General features: G+C 45.0%; 1 protein-coding gene across 2 annotated transcripts in view; it reads right to left on the bottom strand.

Moving 5' to 3' along the window:
• The window catches only part of adcy2a (adenylate cyclase 2a), a 60,033-nt gene that overhangs the window by 9,995 nt on the left and 30,838 nt on the right, over positions 1 to 19,200 (bottom strand). For both annotated transcript variants that reach the window (XR_003978574.1, XM_030370888.1), the window contains exons 6-19: positions 18,757 to 18,868; positions 18,353 to 18,480; positions 11,212 to 11,370; positions 10,705 to 10,837; positions 10,031 to 10,207; positions 9,656 to 9,699; positions 9,385 to 9,465; positions 8,981 to 9,050; positions 8,543 to 8,640; positions 8,136 to 8,220; positions 5,449 to 5,586; positions 4,614 to 4,733; positions 2,965 to 3,149; positions 562 to 646 (exon numbers count right to left, since the gene is read on the bottom strand). Coding sequence is in view for 1 of the 2 variants with exons in the window: in XM_030370888.1 (XP_030226748.1) it covers positions 562 to 646; positions 2,965 to 3,149; positions 4,614 to 4,733; positions 5,449 to 5,586; positions 8,136 to 8,220; positions 8,543 to 8,640; positions 8,981 to 9,050; positions 9,385 to 9,465; positions 9,656 to 9,699; positions 10,031 to 10,207; positions 10,705 to 10,837; positions 11,212 to 11,370; positions 18,353 to 18,480; positions 18,757 to 18,868 (1,615 nt within the window). In the remaining variant the exon portion in view is untranslated. The remainder of the gene's footprint in view (positions 1 to 561; positions 647 to 2,964; positions 3,150 to 4,613; positions 4,734 to 5,448; positions 5,587 to 8,135; positions 8,221 to 8,542; positions 8,641 to 8,980; positions 9,051 to 9,384; positions 9,466 to 9,655; positions 9,700 to 10,030; positions 10,208 to 10,704; positions 10,838 to 11,211; positions 11,371 to 18,352; positions 18,481 to 18,756; positions 18,869 to 19,200) is intronic.

Raw genomic sequence — 19,200 nt, 5'->3', positions numbered from 1 at the left:
GTCCTGCACCCTTTTCATAACATTTTAAATTAGCCATCCGTTTAACGGCGGGGATAGACCCTTCAAAGAGGAAACGGTCATTATAAAAGATAATTCAACCTGCGCCCTGGTACATGAAAGTAGCAGAGCCGTAATCACTGTTAGAAACACCTGTGGCGAATGGTTTCTGACTGAAGTGACCGAAGTGTTTGACGTCTCCTCCCTGCTGGTTCTGACGCATTAGGAGCCATTTTGTCGTTGGCGTTAATAGGTTGTAAAAACGATATGCAATGAACGTGTATTTTTAAATATTATATATAGACAGCTGAATACATTTACATTTAGGGCATTTAGCAGACGCTTTTATCCAAAGCGACTTACAATAGTACATTCGTCCGAAGAAACACAACCCCTTTAACACTCGCTGCCCTACTGGTTGGACAGTAGGTCTTCTTTCAGTCAATGTTACAAAACAAAATGGATGCAAACAATGGATGCACAGTTCAAAGGAGTCTCAGAGGCCCTAGATGGATGGGTGGAGATGAGGACGATAGTGTCAGGGCAGCCATGCTGTGGACCTACCTGTCTGGCCAGCACAAGAAGGGTGATGAAGAAGATGAAGAGGGAGATAGAGCCCATTGTCTTCAGGTCTTTGAGAACACCGGGCCTAGGGCAGAGAGGGGAGGAAGAGGAACAGTCCCACGTGAGAGAGAGATAGGTGAATGGGGGAGGGAAGAATCAATGTGGGTTGAAGATTCGATAGAGGACCATAGAAAGGAGAAAAGAAAGATCAACTAAATAGAAAAGGTACATAGAGTTAAAAAGGATTCCTCATGCTTCAGTGCTGTAATGTTCTACTGTTTTTGTGGAAATTGGCCTCACTTTTGACAGTGACAGTTTAAACGACAAAATGAAACAAAAAGAGAAAAAAGTGCAGTGGAGAATGACATGGCGCCAAGGAATAAATAAAGGGAATACCCCAGAGGATCAAGCCAGCAGTCTGCAGCCAGCCGTCATGATTGGCTAACAGAGTGCCCTTTTCCCAGCTGTCACTCTGTCAGGGCTGTCACTCGGGTTATGCCCTGACATGTGGCTCGTCTTCGGGTATCAGAATTTCTACCGGCAGACTGAGGAGCACGACTACCCACGACACCCATTATTTTCTATCCCGGCATATTTAATCGTACGAGCGGCTGCACGCTAGTAACACCAAACAATGTCAAATATTACCAAAATACATTCTGAAACATTGGCCTTGACGCTAGTACCAGTTTGATAACATGGCCTGTATGAGGCCTGTCGGACCATGAGAGAGAGTGGTTTACCTCGTTTTCTGTTAATACAAAGTTGTCATATTTACATCAGCATGTGAAGGGTATCAATAAACAATAATGCGTCAAAGTACTGATTTGAAAGTACCACTGAAAGACGAAGTCTAAAAAAACTCAACTAAATCGCAGAGAAATCCTGATGCTTGAAGCTGAAGTGTCAACAAAATGGAACACAGTTTGCTTTTGCCCGGCAATCGAACAATAGTCAATCATTCGTATCCCACTCCAGTAACACCATTATTCTGGACAGTGTCCTAAGGTCTCGGTACACAATCACTCTCCCATGTTCTCTAACCTTTTCCCTGAGAGCCAACACCAAGGTTTTCCCATCTCTTTCCCGTTTAGCCGCTCATGGACCGTGACAAGGAAACGATGGACAATGCAGGTCCGGATCGGTGGGTTTTAGACGATGGCAATGGCGAGGTTATCTTATATATTCATGGCTTTTACGGCTTCTGTATGTCCCTGGTCTACATGCATTTCGATCATGTGTCACATCCTCTAATGGTGATGCGACACACTCCAACACACACACACACACACACACACACACACACACACACACACACACACACACACACACACACACACACACACACACACACACACACACACACACACACACACACACACACAAGGTTCTTCCCAGACCTGGCATTGACATTTTGTTCACATTTCATTGACCTTATGTCGACCAGAAGACAGTCACCCCCCCTGGGTGTCAAGACTATAGGGAGACAATGACTGTGGCCTGAGCCTATCGCTAGGAAGGTGTCCGATAAGGCAGGACACCATATGCAGGGAAAATGGGGGTGGCAAACTGACGTTTCTCGCTGCATGTTCGGAACATTTAGGATGAATTTTTAAGGGGATAACGTGATTATATTGGGTCTGAGCCAGGCCAGCATATTAAAAACTCATTAATTCAAGTGTTGATGCCTTTTTGCAATGGAAGATATACCGGTTGCGAAAAAAATAAATGTTTTTAAAAAAAATTCTAGTGCTCGACCAATAACACGTTGCGACTGATCAGTTCGTTATGCTGATACGTCTCGACGCAGGAAGGGAATAATTGAACGGACATGGAAATCGGTGCATTAACTGCCAAAGAGCATGGCACTACGAAAGACCCCTATCCGACTCAAGGTCTTGGGATCCAGTGGCTCTGCGTTGGCCCTTCTCAAAGTCGATGTTTGCTAAGACACCGAATCCCCTTCACGCTAACCTTTGCCTGGATCCATTCACAGGCAACACCTCAGAGCAGGAAGGTACAAAGTAGGGCGACCGAGTGACGCACGGCGATACGGTGAAGACGGCGGGCGACGGGACGAGACGCGGACCCTCGCCGTAGCGGGGAGGGGGGCGCGGGGTGTGAGGGGGTCGGGGATGGATACAGAGTGCTAACTCTTGTTTGATCAAGCATTGCTGGCTGCGCCGCCGTGACATTGCATCGATCAGCGAGAGAGAAATGTTTCAGCGGCTGTGTGTTTGCGCACACCGTTTCCAATCTCCATCCATGCCTCTCGTCGATCATAAATTCCCTCTCTCTCTCTACCCCCCCCTCTCTCCTGAACCCAGCTTAGCAGATTCTCTCTCTCTCTCTCTCTCTCTCTCTCTCTCTCCCACCCTTATCCATCGACTCTCGCCCGCTCACCTGTCCAGCGTCTCCGTCCTGTACAGGAACGTGCTGTATTCATCCAGCAGGGACGCGTGCGTCTGTAGTATAATGATGTTGTAAACCACCACGGCTGTCAGCATGATGATCATCTTCAGCTCGTAGTTGATCCTCAGGAACACCGAGCAGGAGATCAGGCCCAGAATGCAACTGTAGATGAAGTACTGGAGGGGAGGGGGAGGGAATGAAGGAGAAGGAGAGGGTTGCTATATGTTGCTGATGTTAAAACGGCTGGCAGAGCAATACTTTCAGCGAAGGGTCCATAATTGAGTCTTGAGATTAAAAGGCACTCAGCCTTTTATGCTTGTTTCAAAGACGCTTAAAATATTTGAAGACTTTTCAAATGGGTGTTTACAAAAAATAACTCAGTCTAATGAGTAAATCATCTTAAAACTGTTAATCAGGACTCAAAATCCTGCCGGGCGGGCAAATATTCCACGAGTAAGAAACACTTTAACAGACTAAATGAAGGTGGTAATGGAGTCACTACTAGAAAGTATTGTGATCATTGCTTTATGTGTTACGCGCAGATCACTTGTTGGAATTGGCCAAAAAAGCTCCCATGTTATCTCACAGCCGATCTGATACAGCAGCTGTTTCAGACATTACAAACAGACATTAACATCTGAATGGTGATCTCAGAGGCACCGAGAAAAACACTGGCGCCCAACCCTCCCATTCCCGAGATAAGTGGTGGAACGGATCGTTCTTTAGGCCATAAAGGGCGTGTGAAACAGTCCACCCAAGGCTATTTTAAATAAACAACGTTGCGTGCTAAGTAGGCATTGAGCTAAAAACCAAGCTGATCTATAAATGAAAAGAGTGCGGGTAGAGGTATGCGGCATCCCTCCAAAACAGCAGCACTTTCTGCCGACATATGCAGAAGGACTTTCAGTCCCGATCAAAGTAGTCAGACAAAACTAGTGCAGCCTGTTTTGCTGTAGAAACAGCCCATTGAAGAAGCGCGCCTTTCAAAATCCTCTCGTGTTAGCATTTCGTAAATGATTCATCGGATGCCACGCGAGAGAGTGGCAACCGATTGTATCCAGTGTACGGCTGCTGCTATACTTCCATCACCGTCCACGAGGGAGGAGGTCAATCCTCAGAGGGTTGAAACCCACAGACCCACACCACAAGGGATGCAGAGGCCAACCGCTCCTGGGAACATGAGCCAATGCCATGGTGGAGCAGCTAGGAATCAAGCAGAACGGCCTCGGGCAGACGCAGAGTACAGGAGATAAGAGAGATTGGGAAGATGGGTTGGATATCTTAAGATGTTTAAGGCTGGAGTTCAAAAAGGAGGAAGATAGAGGTAGAGGGAAGATCCTCTGAGTCTGGCTTCCTCAGGTCGACTACTTGACCCAAATTGCTCCATTTAGCAAAGTGGGCTTAACTGAATATATATATAACGCTGAATACTACACAAGTTGTTTTATAACTAGCAGAGGACACTGAGAGAGAAACGTTAACATGTAGACGCACACATAGACAAACAGCAACACAACATATAAACACACTCGCAATTGACTTGGCAGGGGTTTCAATTGTTATTAAAAAGATACACTGATGCACTTAACTTGATTTCACACATGCATTATTCCGATGTATGTTTACTATACACAACTTACCGGGAGGTAGAAGCCATTTTTATCAATGGAGCTCATTGGTTGTCCATTGTTGTAAAAAAACGTCTCATTGGATGAATTATAAACCGGAACAGGCGAGGTCACAGACTCCCCCAAGAAGAACTACGTACAAGAGAAATGGCAGTGTGGAAATAAAATACTTGTAAAGTCACAAAATTCTACGACTTAAAGCTAACTGGAGTCCATTTCATTGTTTTCTTGTTCCAGATGTTTAACACATTGCAGAAGATGAGAATATTGAGAGGAAGGAAGGAAGTCTGAAGAGGAAGTTTGAGTCAACAGTTATCCTTGGTTCCATCCACTTGCCTGAAGTCAGTGGATTAGCATCTCAAAAAGGTTAGAGTAACCCCAGGCACATGCAACTATATCCAAGTCCTGTATCTTAGGCCTCCATATCATGTTTAATTCAGTTATTATAATGTGCATACAAATAAAAATAAAATAATTTGACTGAGAGTATTTCAGACTTCTTGGGACCTAGGGTTAGGGTATAGCCCTAAACCATAGCATGCAAGCGAATAGAATTTTTTAATTAATTTTTTTAAATTTCTAAAACTGAAGCAGCTAATTCTGACACTGAGAAGAAATGGAACAAACTTCCTCTGATCCGCTTCTACTCTTTTTTACTATTATTCCAAGTACATACATCCGGCCGCCGCCCCAATCCTCACACGTTCCCCCACCGACCGTCTAAACACACCCTCGCCCATTAAGGCGAGAGGCTATTGAGCGTCAAGGGGGTCACCGGGGGCGACCGTAATCCGCTGCCGTGTGAAGCGGATTACGGTCGCGGTGACGGACAACTGCGGCGCCTCACCATGTTGAAGACGGCCATGACCAGGATGAGCGCGGTGGTCGTCATGGTGAGCGTGATGCGGGGCCACGGCTTGTTGGCGATGATACCGGACGAGCGCAGCAACCAGGTCCACGAGGCCGACGTGCTCTTACTGCAGTGCTGGGGGCAACAGGCATGTGTGCACGTGAGCGCGTGTGCGCAGGTTTGCACGTGTTCATGTGTGCACGTTAGCGTCTGTGCACGTGTGAATGCATATAAATGTGTGAATATACATACGTGTGCACGGGTGAGCACAGACACATGTTCCCACGTGCACACGTGTGTCACAAGCGCACACATTGCTCACACATCAATCATTTAGAATAAAAGAGTCCTCTTTCCAATTGGACCGTTTGCACAACCCGCACTATAAACAATAAGTGTTTCGTGATTGACCGAAGGCTCAATTTGTAAAGACATTTCAACTCATCACCGACGGTAATAGTGTGTTATGTTCAGTGCAGTCAATGTCAAATAACGTGTGAAGGAAAGATTGGCACACATCAGTCCCAAAGAAGGCTCTGGTTTTCACACTCCCCCCCCCCCCCCCCTCTTTCTTTTCGCTTCTGGCTTCCATTAGTAAATGGAAAAACAGAGTCGGACATAACAGCTTTCTGACTCAGTGTTTGGCCACGCTATTCAAATGAAGGCACTAATTGCACCGCCGCAATTTATCATGAGTGGCTTTTAATTTCTCGCTCTGTAAAATGTACATTTAGCGAGGGGCGCTGAAATGTCAACTCACTTACTAGCTCAGAGCTCAGACGGTTCGACTCTAAGCTTTAGTACGCCCAGTTCAGGACAACTGCTTTCCGGTGTCTGACCCTGCCTGTAGCTGTTGAGTCTCTCGACTGTGGAAGATAATGATAACAGTCAGAGCTTGAATCGTTTGCCCATTCATCTCTGAGCTGTCCTCAGTCTTCTGATGGAGGACAACAAAACAGCGGTGGATAATTATAGATATTTATGTTATATGGATAGGAGAGAAATACAGAACCACAGTGATAGTGTGGCTCATCGTCGCATCCTGATATCTATCTACATGAGATAGATGGAGTGAGTGTCTGAACGTGTCCCGTTAATATGGCTTCCTTTTTCACCCTTCTGGTCTTGTGTTTATTGATTTCTTATGTGAAAATAGGGAAAAAAAGTTGTTCAACCTGGTAAAAAGATTTGGTTTGGCTTTATGTGCTGCAATGTTGTTTGTATGTTTTTGCTTCTCCCTTTTCTCGATTGAAAAAGTGGATATACATACATACACACACACATGAACACACATGAACGTACACACAGATGTATATATATAGAGAAGTGACAGCTATTGTGTTGTAAACAAGAAAGTGAACCACAGAGGAACACCAAGAAAGAAAAGAAAATGCAACAGAGTCTGAGAGTCTCTAAATCCGTTGTTTTGCCGCTGTGGGCAACGTGTCAAACAAGAGCAAGGTAGCAGGATCCTCTCACAGGAGCCAGTTAACCAGAACAGAGCAACAACCAGGGACACGTCTTTGTTGGAGGAGAATGAGTCACCCTGTTACAGCCCGGGGCTGAATAGCTTTTCTCTGTTATTCAACTTTATCCTTTTTTTAATTTCATTCTGCTCTCTATCACAACCAGATTTTGTCCAACGTGGAGGGCTAGGGATGGCAGCGGGAACCCCAAGCTGACTCCTTAACAATCAGAAGAAACGTAATCTGAATTGGATCTCGTCATCCACAAAATGGCAAGTAAAACGAGAGGCGTGGGACAAAATGGTATCTTTATTTTACATTAATGGCATTTAGCAGACGCCTTTATCCAAAGCGACTTACAACGTTTCATAGAAACATTAACAAATCGATGACGGAGAAATCCATGCAAGGCGACAGCTAGCTCTTTAGGGAGCATTTATAGTTAGGGTTCCGACACACTAGCCGGCTGTGTGTAAGGACATGGCATGCTAAGATATTATGCTGCTATCCATTTGGATTTACGAAGTGGTAAAGTCGCAAATCTCCCAGCTTTCTTGCAGCATTTCACTGAGGCACGCCCCCTTTTGGTCGTAGTATCTCGTCGCTTTCAAAGTAGAGCGAGCAGAGCTGTACAACTCGCAAAGTAGATGGCTGCGCCCATAGTTAATGGGGGATGAGATGTATTTTCTTTCTATTTGTACCACGTTGGTGGTTTTAATGTCGTTTTTAAAACCTCTTACGCACTCATTGCTGCTTTAATCCGGTCACCAGTATATGCATTGCACGGTCTTGCTTTGCGTGCAATTCAATGTAAAGTTTTGTTTTGAAGCTGGTTTGCTAAAGAGGCTATGTTGCTAATGATGATTAGCCTGCTACTACTCCCCCTCGTGGCTCGACAAAAACACAAATGGCAAACTGGAAGGCTGGAGCAAGGGAAATACGTCACCTTCTCGCTGAAGCTCGTAGTTCGTACCAGCGTACCATCCAAATGGATAGCAGCATTAGCTATGCTTTTGCATCTATGCATTAGCATTTGGATGCAAGACGTTTTTTTGGCGCAGGTTGTTGATCATAGCTATGATATGACTCTGCGTAAATTAGAATCTATTTGAACATGGACGGATGGTACACCAGATGACCACAGAGTACAGCTCGTGTCAGGCACAATACATAACCGCGGAAGGGTACCCTTCTGATTGGCCGGAGCCGGCTCCTCACCAGGAAGTGTCCGATGAAGCAGATGACTAGGATCAGTGAGAGCGTGAGGAAAGACATCCCGAAGGAGATCCCCAAGATGGTCGTTCTGCAGACAAAAACAGACATAGACATAAATCCAGCTAAAATCCAGGGGTCCTCTCGATTCAATTCACTCCCTTTGCAAGAAAGAAATATTGAGAAGAGACTAAGCGCGGGGGATCCCTCCATCCAGGGATGATCGGGAGGGCAATGGGTGCCATAATTGACATACAAACATACATACAGACAGGCAAAAAAAATCAGTGATCGGATGCTGGCTAACCGGTTAACCGTAAGGAGTGTCCAGGCACCTTAGAGATGAGCCGAGAGCCAAACTCAACTCACTCGTATTCATCATCCGTGGTCGAGACGAAACAGAGCACACCTACTTTGGCAGGACCAGGATCTGCACGATGAAGATGCAGAAGAAGATGAGGCAGGCGCAGGTCACGTAGTACTTGAAAGTCGGCAGAGTTGTCGCCCGGTACTGGAACGTCAGAAAGGAAAATAAGTCACTTCCCCTCAGGTTGAGAACCGCGATGTGTTCGCCATCGGCCTCCACGGCTCACTTTCAGTGTGTTTCACTCGGCAGACATGGCAGCTATGCCTGTGATGTGCCAGGGCTTTCAGGGGAAGTAGGGGTGTGGGTGTGGGTGTCAATGCGTTTCAGGGTTTTCCTTCCGAGCGGCTGTGCCAAACCGGAACGCCGAGCCACTGCCAGATGCTGCCTGTGTGTGTGTGTGTGTGTGTGTGTGTGTGTGTGTGTGTGTGTGTGTGTGCATGCGTGCGTGCGTGCGTGCGTGCGTGCGTGCGTGTGTGTGTCTTACCTCCTTCTCCAAGGACTTGTTGTGAAAGAATAACGATATTCTTTGGATGTCTTCGGATTTAAGCCATTGTCTGAAAGTACGTAATTAAAGAACAATTTGGAGACACGAGAAAACACAGATTGGAACATATATTGTTGTTTTTTTTGGATGAAAGTGAGTTTAGCTACAAAGTCATACTACCTATCTTTTGTATAATTAACAGGTCAGGGAATTGTGATTATGCTATTTTTTAACTCTACATTTAGTAAATTACTTAGTATCTTACTCCATTAATCATCAAACACATTCATATGCACAGCGTCATCAAAAGCAGGGGCCTCCCACGATGGTGCATAACCCACATACCCTGTTTTATCTCTCATGCTCCATCTCACTAAGCATCATAAATACCCCAGAACGCGTACTTTTGAGAATTGATCCCATCAAAGGTCCTGATCATCCTCTCTGTGAGCTCTTCCTCGAAGCGCTTCTTCTGGGACTTGGTTCTGCGTCGCACAGCGGGAAAAGACAGAGAACAAAGACATTCTCGTGATTTCACTGCCTATTCAGCCCGCAAGCAACTAGGCCTGCAGCATGGCAGACGTAGCTAAACTAAATCTGCCAGGGCTGCATGCTAGGGAATAATCTAGCATGCCCCTTGGATTATGCAGATATGTTGTTAAATCGGCAGTTTACCTCTCTGATCTCCGCTGGAAATGGTACTGCCCCATTGGCACGTCCTGACAAACCAGAAGTGATATAAGAGAGAGAGAGGGAGAGAGAGAGAGAGAAAGGAAAAGGGAGAAGAATCAGGGTTTAGCCAAACTGAGCCCTTGTTAGCTTTTGTAATCGGCGGCAAAAAAACACTAAAATTGAGCTCAATTTGAGTTCACTCTGTAAGGATAGACTAAAATTGGAACGAAAACAAAGGGGGAGCCATTTATCTCTCCATTTTAAAAGAGGAACTTTTTAAAATGGATTGGATCCTTTTGGATCCTTTTGATCCAATCAGCCTTGAAGCACCTTTGTGTTTGCTTTTGTGCGCTTTCCTTCCCAGACTCCTGTACTCACGACGGTGTTGATCTTGCCGTTCTCGTTGGTCATGCTGTCCCGGTGGTGCAGGTTGGCGAAGGGTTTGGCGGCCCCCCAGGACTCCAGGTACCGGGTCATGCGCACCGAGGCTCTCATCTTGGCCCCGTACACCGTGTGGCGGGGCCGGTAGTGCTGCTGGGGGCTCCGACGCTCCACCTGGATGGACGGAGGGTGGGTGGGAAGCAGTGGTTTCCATACAGTTTTCATTGAACCTGATGTCGCTGGTCGGTTTTCATTGGACATGATGTCACTGGTCTGTTTCCATTGGACATGATGTCACTGGTCGGTTTTTATTGGACATGATGTCACTGGTCGGTTTTCATTGAACCTGATGTCACTGGTCTGTTTTCATTGGACATGATGTCACTGTTCTGTTTTCATTGGACATGATGTCACTGGTCTGCTTTCATTGAACGTGATGTGACTTGTCAGTTTTAATTTAACATGATGTCACGTGTCGTGTATGGCACTTAATGTATGCACTTAGTGTATGTTGTACGCCCTGGCACTTAATGTACTCACTTATTGTATGTAGTACATTCTTGCACTTAAAAATAGTCTTTAGCATTGTGGAGCATTTTCTCCTAGCTAGGGCGAATGTATACGGGGAATGGGTTAACCTAACAATGTTAGTACTTGGCATTTAGCTCTACCTTAGGGTTGATAACCAGGTAGGTGATGACCCCGTGCAGCTTCAGGTAGGGGTCTCTCTCCTGCCCGTCCCCGTCCTCCACCTTGTACGCCCCGTTCAGGTGCTCCAGCGTCACCGAGGTGATGTGGACTCGCCTGGCCGGAGGGACACAGGCGGTGGTGTCATTGGTGCCGTTAAAAAATGAACGTGTGTGTTCTGACTCCAGACACTCACCGTTGGGTCTTGAGCCAGACACCAATAGGCAAATTGAGTGATAGCGTATTTTTTCAGAGCCTAATTTCTGTGGTCGTGGCCATGATATAGACTTGTTGATTTGAGATTAGATTCTTCAATATATTCAATTTAACCAACGTAAAATGGTGCAAGCATCCCCGACAAAGGTCCTTTTGACAAGCTCGCCCTCGCATGTGTTAAACAACTTTGTGAATTAAAAATTGTATTACAAAGAAATCATGGCCATTGTGGAAACGGTTTGATTCAATGGGGTCATTATGAGCAGCCGTCTCACCCCGGTACACCTCCTGCCTCCATGTGATTGGCCAGTGTGACGTCATGTGACCACACGTCATACTGCCACTTCTGAAGCCCGATCACGCCACACAGCACGTTCCCAGAATGCACTCCGACACGCATGTTGATGTCAACGCCGGTGGCGTCTCGAACTTTCCTGTTACACAACGGAACATAATGCAACAGCGCAATCAGCCTCAGCTGAGCTCAATGTTTATCGACGTACAACAAGGTGTTGTACATTAAACATGGGAAACAATGCACAGGTCTTTCATTCACCGAAAATGCCATTTACTGTTCAACCAAAGAAAAAATTGGAAGAGTTGATTTACGTTTATTTCATATATTTAAATTTTACTTTATCTCTAAATCTGCGTAGATAGAGTGTACGGTTTTAGCAACTGTCATCCTAACCGCTATCTCTGAGACTGTTCAGTGACATTCCTGTTCCAAATTGCTATGCAGCGACAACTGACACAAAAAGGGGTTAATCACTGACAAATTAAAATTCTACAGCAAGAGAGCGAAACCAGTGGATTGTTCCTTCATTTTTATCGATAACTGTGTTTATTCGTGTTTTGTTTACCAAAGTGCCTCTGGCTGGTTTAAACTCGGAATCTCTTGAAGGGTAGATATTTTTCTACTTAGGCAATATATTCCCACCATTTTCGGTTTAAGTGAATAATTCGAAAAAAACGTTTATTTTTAATTGGTTTAGTTTAGAGCAATAAGCTAGTTTAGAGGGCTTCAGCCATTGCAGCTGAGAAGCGGGCTGCAATGTAACCCTACCCTATCGGGCAATAGTGTCCCATTGATGCATGTCCTTTAAAAGTGCTTGTTTTTGCCATGGACAGGCTCAAACTGGTTTTATCAGTGTATGGCACAACCTCTTTTCGTTCACCATTTGCTAGATCCGGTCTGTTTGTTATAGTTTCTAACCAAATCTCACTAAATTAAAAGACTCGCTCTGAGATCTCGACCCTTCCTGACCCAAATAAGACAACACTACGCTACGCTTTCTGTAGTCCAACACGACAAACTCTTTTTCCGGCCGTCCTCTCTCCAACTCTCACCCACGTTTCTTTTATTATCTTCTCAAAACGAGATTCGGACACTTGTAATTACAATCTGAGCATGTCACTTGCAAAAACAGCCACTTTTAGAGAATGTAAATTGACAGGGCACTGTGCTCATGCTCTCGCTCAAAACTGGACCAATTTAAAAAATGGTTGTCAACATTAGTCACACAAAATGATGGGTTCATCTGTTTTGGCACTGCAATGGTAAAACGAGCTCCCTGTCGATGTCAGGTCCAAAAGTCGCTCACCGGCTTCTGCAAGAGACTTATGACTCACTTGTTCTGAGTTCACCTGGACTCTGCATAGCCTACTCCTTTACGTACTTTGGATTAAAGCGTTTGCTAAATGGAAATGGAAAAATGCTAAGCTCCAGGTAAAAAAAATACCTGGAGCATTGAGTCAGGCGAGATTATTCCACTGAGTCTTGTATACAGTCTCGGATAAACAATTCAAACCCAACTCAGCCCAAAACAACCCAAAAAGGAATGATGATATGACATTGCCATCGTCGTTTTACACAAAGCTGAACTTGAGCCTAATATGACCTATTAAGTCACGGTGGGAGAGGGACTCACATAACCTTTGCCCATATTGTTCTCTGCCTTCCCAACAGCCTCCCATTTAATAAATACTAACCATCACCTAGCAACAGATGCAGACAAAGTCCAGCCCTAAAGGTCAGGCTTAAACACAGGAAACCAGCAATTAGGGTCCAGTTGCTTGACACACTGTGTGCTTAAAAGCAATGGGCGTGTGCGTGCTTGTGTGTGCGTGTGTCTGTGCATGCGTGTGTACGTGTGTCCGTGTGCGTGTGTACACTACATATATGCACACACTGGGAATGCTATTAAGTACACACATGCACGTCTGTGAGGGCATTGCAAGCACGTGCAGGGGTATCTGGCTGTCCCCGCTTGCTAGCAATACACGCAGCAGACCTCCTGGACCCCCCTAGCCCCCCTGCCCTTGTGTCTCTCTCTCCATCCTGTGGTCTAAGACCGAGGTTGGTGTGGGTTTGTCACGAAGCATCCATCCACCATGCTGAGAGAGGAGCATAAGGAATCGATGTTGGATGTTTTGGGCTTTACATTATTTTCAATTCCGTTTTTTAAAACATTGGACGTTGATGTCTTTATTCTTATCCCATCCGTTTTCTCTTTTATTCTGAAACGGGTATATCAGAGGGTGAGCCATGGCTAACAAGCAGTAAATACAGAACGCGCTCGCAGGTAAAGTCAATTGAGAAATGTAGCCCAGTATAACCACACACTCTCTTCGTCGTTGTCGAGCTAGAAGCACGACACCATATTCCCACACAAAAGGTCTATTTAGCTAGGCAGAAGACTAACCTGTGTGTAACATGTGTGCCGATGGGCGTGAAATGACCAATAAGGGGTCTGATTGTAAATAGATAGATTCCTTCTGAATGATCTGACAGATATTATACTCTGGCCGTCAGACACGATTGGTTTTCAACTGCAGGGTCAGGCCACAGAATGGAATTGCAATGTGATAATATGGGGGACACACACACAAACGCACACACACACACACACACACACACACACACACACACACACACACACACACACACACACACACACACACACACACACACACAGGTACCCATTGGATTCCCATGGGCAAACTATTAGATTTGATTCCAAATCTAATCCCCCCCCCCCCCCCCCCCCCATGCTCAGAGTGCTGGAGATGTAAGTGTTTGTGAGTGCGTTTGTGTCTCATTAGACAGCAGTGACCTGATCCCGCTTCCTGTGTCTTATAATTATCTCCACAACCACCGCGACAGGGACGCATACGTGACTGTGAATCAGGCTCCCATAGAATAAACATCAACCTGACAAAACAGAGCTGCCTCAGACCAGAGCAACAGAGCACTGAGAAAACAACCCGCCCAGACCGCCTAGGGCCACGCCAGCTCGTCTTCCTTCGGAGTGGGGGTAGGTTAAAGGGCGGGTGCAAAACCTTTAACATCTCCGCCCTGCTCTGTTCGCTCTTTAAATTTCGGTATCCGTCGCGCCTCACACGAACACGCGCACGCACAGACAGATAGACAGACGGATACTCACACGCAGGCACACACACAAACACGCACGCACACACACACACACACACACACACACACACACACATACACAAACACGTTGTTCTTGTCATCACCCCCTCCTCCGGTGGCTTTGTGTTTACCTGGTGGCATGGCAGGGTCAGAGAGGGACACTGACACCGCAGGCGGTACACTGAAGGTGCACCGAAGACCTGACGCCACCCCCGAGGGGACCCTATCTGACAACACACCATTTGAACTCGATCCCGTTTGATCCAGACCAAACTTAATTATATGTGAGTGAGAGAGAGAGAGAGAGAGAGAGAGAGAGAGAGAGAGAGAGAGAGAGAGAGAGAGAGGGAGAGGGAGAGAGAGAGAGAGAGAGAGAGAGAGAGAGAGAGGGAAAGAGAGAAAGAGAGAAAGAGAGAGAGAGAGAGAGAGAGAGGGAGAGAGGGAGAGAGAGAGAGAGAGAAAGAGAGAGAGAGAGAGAGGTTTGTGGATGTGTTTGCAGTGTGGATTATATCATCTTTGTTGTGTTTGTTGTGGCCTTTAATGGAGGCTTTCATTGAGAGGACAGAAAATCCCCACCTTTCCTCGGAGTGTTCGTTCCTCTGCACTTTTCATCATCTGACGAGAATTCCAGCTTTGTATGCCCTTTGATTGGCAACGCAAATAGAAAACATACCGGTATTTAGGCTGCAGAACAATAACTATCCCAAAACCGCCACCAAGACAGTAAAAGTAAAAGGAGTTTGTGTACATTGGGATTGCTTGCACATTTGCGTCCCTCTGGGCACTTCTAAAGAAATTTGAATAGATAAATGTGTGCTGTGTAAATGGCTGCACATCAGGTATTTTAATGGAACAGCTTCTTTAATAAAGTAGGTAAGCATCCTCATCACCGCTTGAGATGTTACAGGAGCTGTGATTCAAAAAGCACCCTAGCGAAACGCCAGTAGTACCACACTGTGAAGGGGATGACGCAATGCTTTCAAGACCCGCACGACCATTAAATGTATGAAAAATGCACTCAATACTAGACTAGGCTACTTATCTACTATAGCTCAAATTGGGCGTGTAAATTGAAATAAAGTGTGGCCTTTCCACTTCAATAAACATCAAGGTGGTTTCACACACAAACTTCATAATTTTCTCCAGATACATCCATGAATTGTTTCACATTGATCACTGGGGTAAGTGTTGAAGGGACGAGAATGAATGGAAGAAGAAGAAGAAAAAGGAGTAGAAGAAGAAGAAGAAAAACAACCACAACAACAACAACAATGGAACTCCTCATAGTCCTCATCACTGGATTGAAAAATGTTAGGCTCTGCAATTAAAGAGTGCAGTTTGTAATTCTGCAGCATGTAGCTTATAGGTCGGTGCGTAATGCGTATCCCCAAAAAGCCCTCCATAAATGTGGTCGGAAGCAGGGAGGAAACATCCCCTTCCATTCAAGACCCCTGGCAATTCCTGACCCACACCCACATGCCTAATAAGACTCCCGGGAATCCTAGGTAGACTGGATTGCTTAAAGGCGGTTTCCATTCTTACATTTTTGTTGCTCTATGGCTATATATAAGCATTTCATTAGTTTAAGATCTGTTATGTCAAACTCTGCCGCTGCGAGTCGATTCCCAAGTTGCCATCATTAAAACACACCAAGTTCAACAAAGCAAACCCCCCTTCTAATCTGGTACAGCGAAGCAGGCAGAACGTGACATAGGCCCGTGCTCATCACCACCCCTGTTGCAACCCCTGTCCATCGTAGCTGTGTCTCTCCTCCCTCTCAGATGTCCATTGTCAGACGTATCAAAACTAATAACATTATTTATTTTGGTTGTTTCATGTGGTTTTTCATTATCATGGATGCGAGATTCCCTGTAGATTTATAACCTTGTTGCCATCATGGGTATATATCGTGTGTCTATATCCGCCCCTCCTTTTTTATTACCTTCCGAGCGGTGATGCCCAGAGGCCTGCTCTGTGTGCGATCAATAAAGCATAACTCTTCTCATCCAATCGCTCATGAGCGATCATAAAAATCGAGCTCAAAGTATGCATGCAGCCACCTTTGATTCGTGTTCCCCGCTGGCCGTATACAGAGGCGTCTGCTGGTGAATCATCCACTGAGGGTGACGCAGTCAGCTAACTAGGAAGTGGAACTGGAACCAATATAAGGTTTGGCAGAAGACGGCCGTGTGTGTGATGGGAACAACTGATGATTTCTTTGGACCCCCGCAATAAAAGCGGTGATGAAAAGGTGACAGTGCGCAGACACCAAATTGCCTGTGTGGCTTTTCCCATTTATTTGATGTTACTCCAAAGCACTTGCTATGATGCAGTGGTTTAATAAATTGACCCGAGACTAGCAGCGCTGTTATGGACCAGAGAAATAATAACCTAAACTCATTCAAGAACTGACACAGAGATACTATGTCAAACCCTTCTGTCTCTATCTCTCTGTCTCTATCTCTCTCTCTCTTAATCTCTCTCTCTCAATCTCTCTCTCTTAATCTCTCTCTCTCTCAATCTCTCTCTCTCTCAATCTCTCTCTCCCTCAATCTCTCCCTTCACCTTATCTCTCTCCTTCTCCATGTGCGATTCAAATAGAATATGAATTCAAGAGTATAGTGCGGTTGCAGATACAGCCAATAATACCCCCGGTCTGAAGCATTGCATTTGATGTTTCCTGTTTTATAGACGTTGTAATAGGCAATACAAAGGCCATGCAAACTAATTGTACACATAGCCAATGGCGGTTCTACACTGGGGCCTACGGAGCCAGTGCCCCTGTAGACATGGCCCTGGCCCCCCCTGTGGCCCCCCGTGATGACCAAATAAAACAATTAGGATTCTGCTGATTTCAAGGAGATAATTTGACGCAAAGTTCTACACGGGTAACTTAGAGCGGCTAACCCAAACACTGTGCTGCTGCTACTCGGTTAATGAGAGCTCAGCGACTACTCTTGGAGAAAGGAGCCACGATTTCTCCTGTTGCAAGAGTCAAAGGTAAGCAAAACGATTTAATTTCGTAAGTGACTTGTTGTTCTTGCACATAACCGTGTTAATGTAGTTCCTCACACTGATGATGAAATTAAGTTTGTAAATGTCTGGTCTCGATGTATTTAGAAACGTAATCATATCTAAGCAAACTCCTCAAAGCAGAAGCGAGTATCCAAATGTCAGTATACTTGCTCGGTCTAGGTTACACAATGTTGTGATGTTAACCACGTATTTTCTCAGTTTTGGCTGCTGCATTGGGATAACAAATACATTTGAGTAAAGAGTAGAAGGCTATCTGCCCGTGTTACGTAGGGAGGGATCGTTATGCAACGAAATCTAATGCATGCCCCTACGTATTTTTCTTCTAATAGCAGCTATCATGAAATGAGGAAAGAACAGTAGAACAGTGAAGTTTTCTTTGAGCTCTTTAGACTGTGCAAGATTGCTGTAACCCTTCCTGTAAGCACAGCCTCTTGGGAACACAGTTTCTCCACACTGAAACTGATCAAATAAATAGGAAATGGCACATTGTTTTGCACTTCGTTGTAACCTGGAGTTTTTTTTTCACATTGACACACTGTCAGTTGTAACCTGTACTGTATTTTTTATTTTTCATTTTTTATGGCCCTACCTCTCATGCACACTTGTAAAAAAAAATGTTTTATATGATATTGATGATTTAGGGCATTAGCTCCATCAATTTAAGATAGTTTGACAAAAAAATACAGACCGCTGAAGTTATAAACTCTTGTTCAAATTAAATGTTGGATGAATTTAATGAATGAATTTTGGTCCCCTCTGGTTAAACACTGGCCCCTCCTTGGCCCCCCTAGTAAAATGTGTCTAGAACCGCCACTGCACGTAGCCCCTTTAAGACAAAACTCCAGCAGATGTGTGACTGTGATGATCACATTAGCGTTATACTACTAAATGTCATATTTAAAAACAATTCTGATAAAAAAAACGGGTAAGCAAACAGAAGTGCTTACTTGATGGCCTCGCACATGTCCAGCCCCATTTTGACACAGTTCCGTGCGTGGTTGGGCAGGGACTCAGGCAGTCCGGACACACAGTAGTAGCAGTCCCCGAGGATTTTGATCCGCATGCACTCATTCTCCTGTGAAACAATAAAATAAAGAAGAAATCAATCCATACTGATCAATAAGTGGACAAATCATCATTATTTCCATAGGATACATCAGTCTTAAGAACATTGCATAATGTTCACCAGAGTACTCGTAAACAATAACTTTGCTCATCCCTTTAGCTCTGCTCATCTAAATGATCGGATTGCAAATGATCACTGGCCTTCTTGAATGAATTTCCTTGAACGCCGCTAACAAAATGGTGGGGTCAACAAAGGGCGGTTTTTCACTCGTAGTGGCGTGCTTACCTTGGCAATTTGATCAAATTTGCCAAACAGCTCGTTCAGCATGTGCACCAGCTCTCCTGGGGAGCAGTCGCTGGCCAGCCGCGTGAAGCCTACGATATCAGCATACAGGATGCTGGGGAACACAGAACACAGAGGAGGAGATAGGGCTGGTGCTTTAGGAGTCAAGATGGGAAATTCGGGTGTCAAAGCACAAAGGACAGGACACAAGTAGAAATAAAAAATGGAATAAAAAGGAAGAAGAATTAAAAAAATAATTATATAATTGTATTATTTATAAATCTTAATTTTTTTTATTGATAAGAGAAAATATATCCAAAATATTAACACTATATCCCCAGCTTAATATATGAAACTGTGTAATTTGTCATTTTACAATAATGCAAATATGAACGGCCAAGAGAGACAGTTACGATAGTTAAGTCACCCAACCTTGTGGTCCGTTAA

This window comes from Gadus morhua, chromosome 11 (assembly GCF_902167405.1).
Source record: "Gadus morhua chromosome 11, gadMor3.0, whole genome shotgun sequence".
NCBI classification, from domain to species: Eukaryota; Metazoa; Chordata; class Actinopteri; order Gadiformes; family Gadidae; genus Gadus; species Gadus morhua.
Note: the sequence above shows the minus strand (reverse complement) of the source record. Positions and strands in the feature narration are given on the sequence as shown.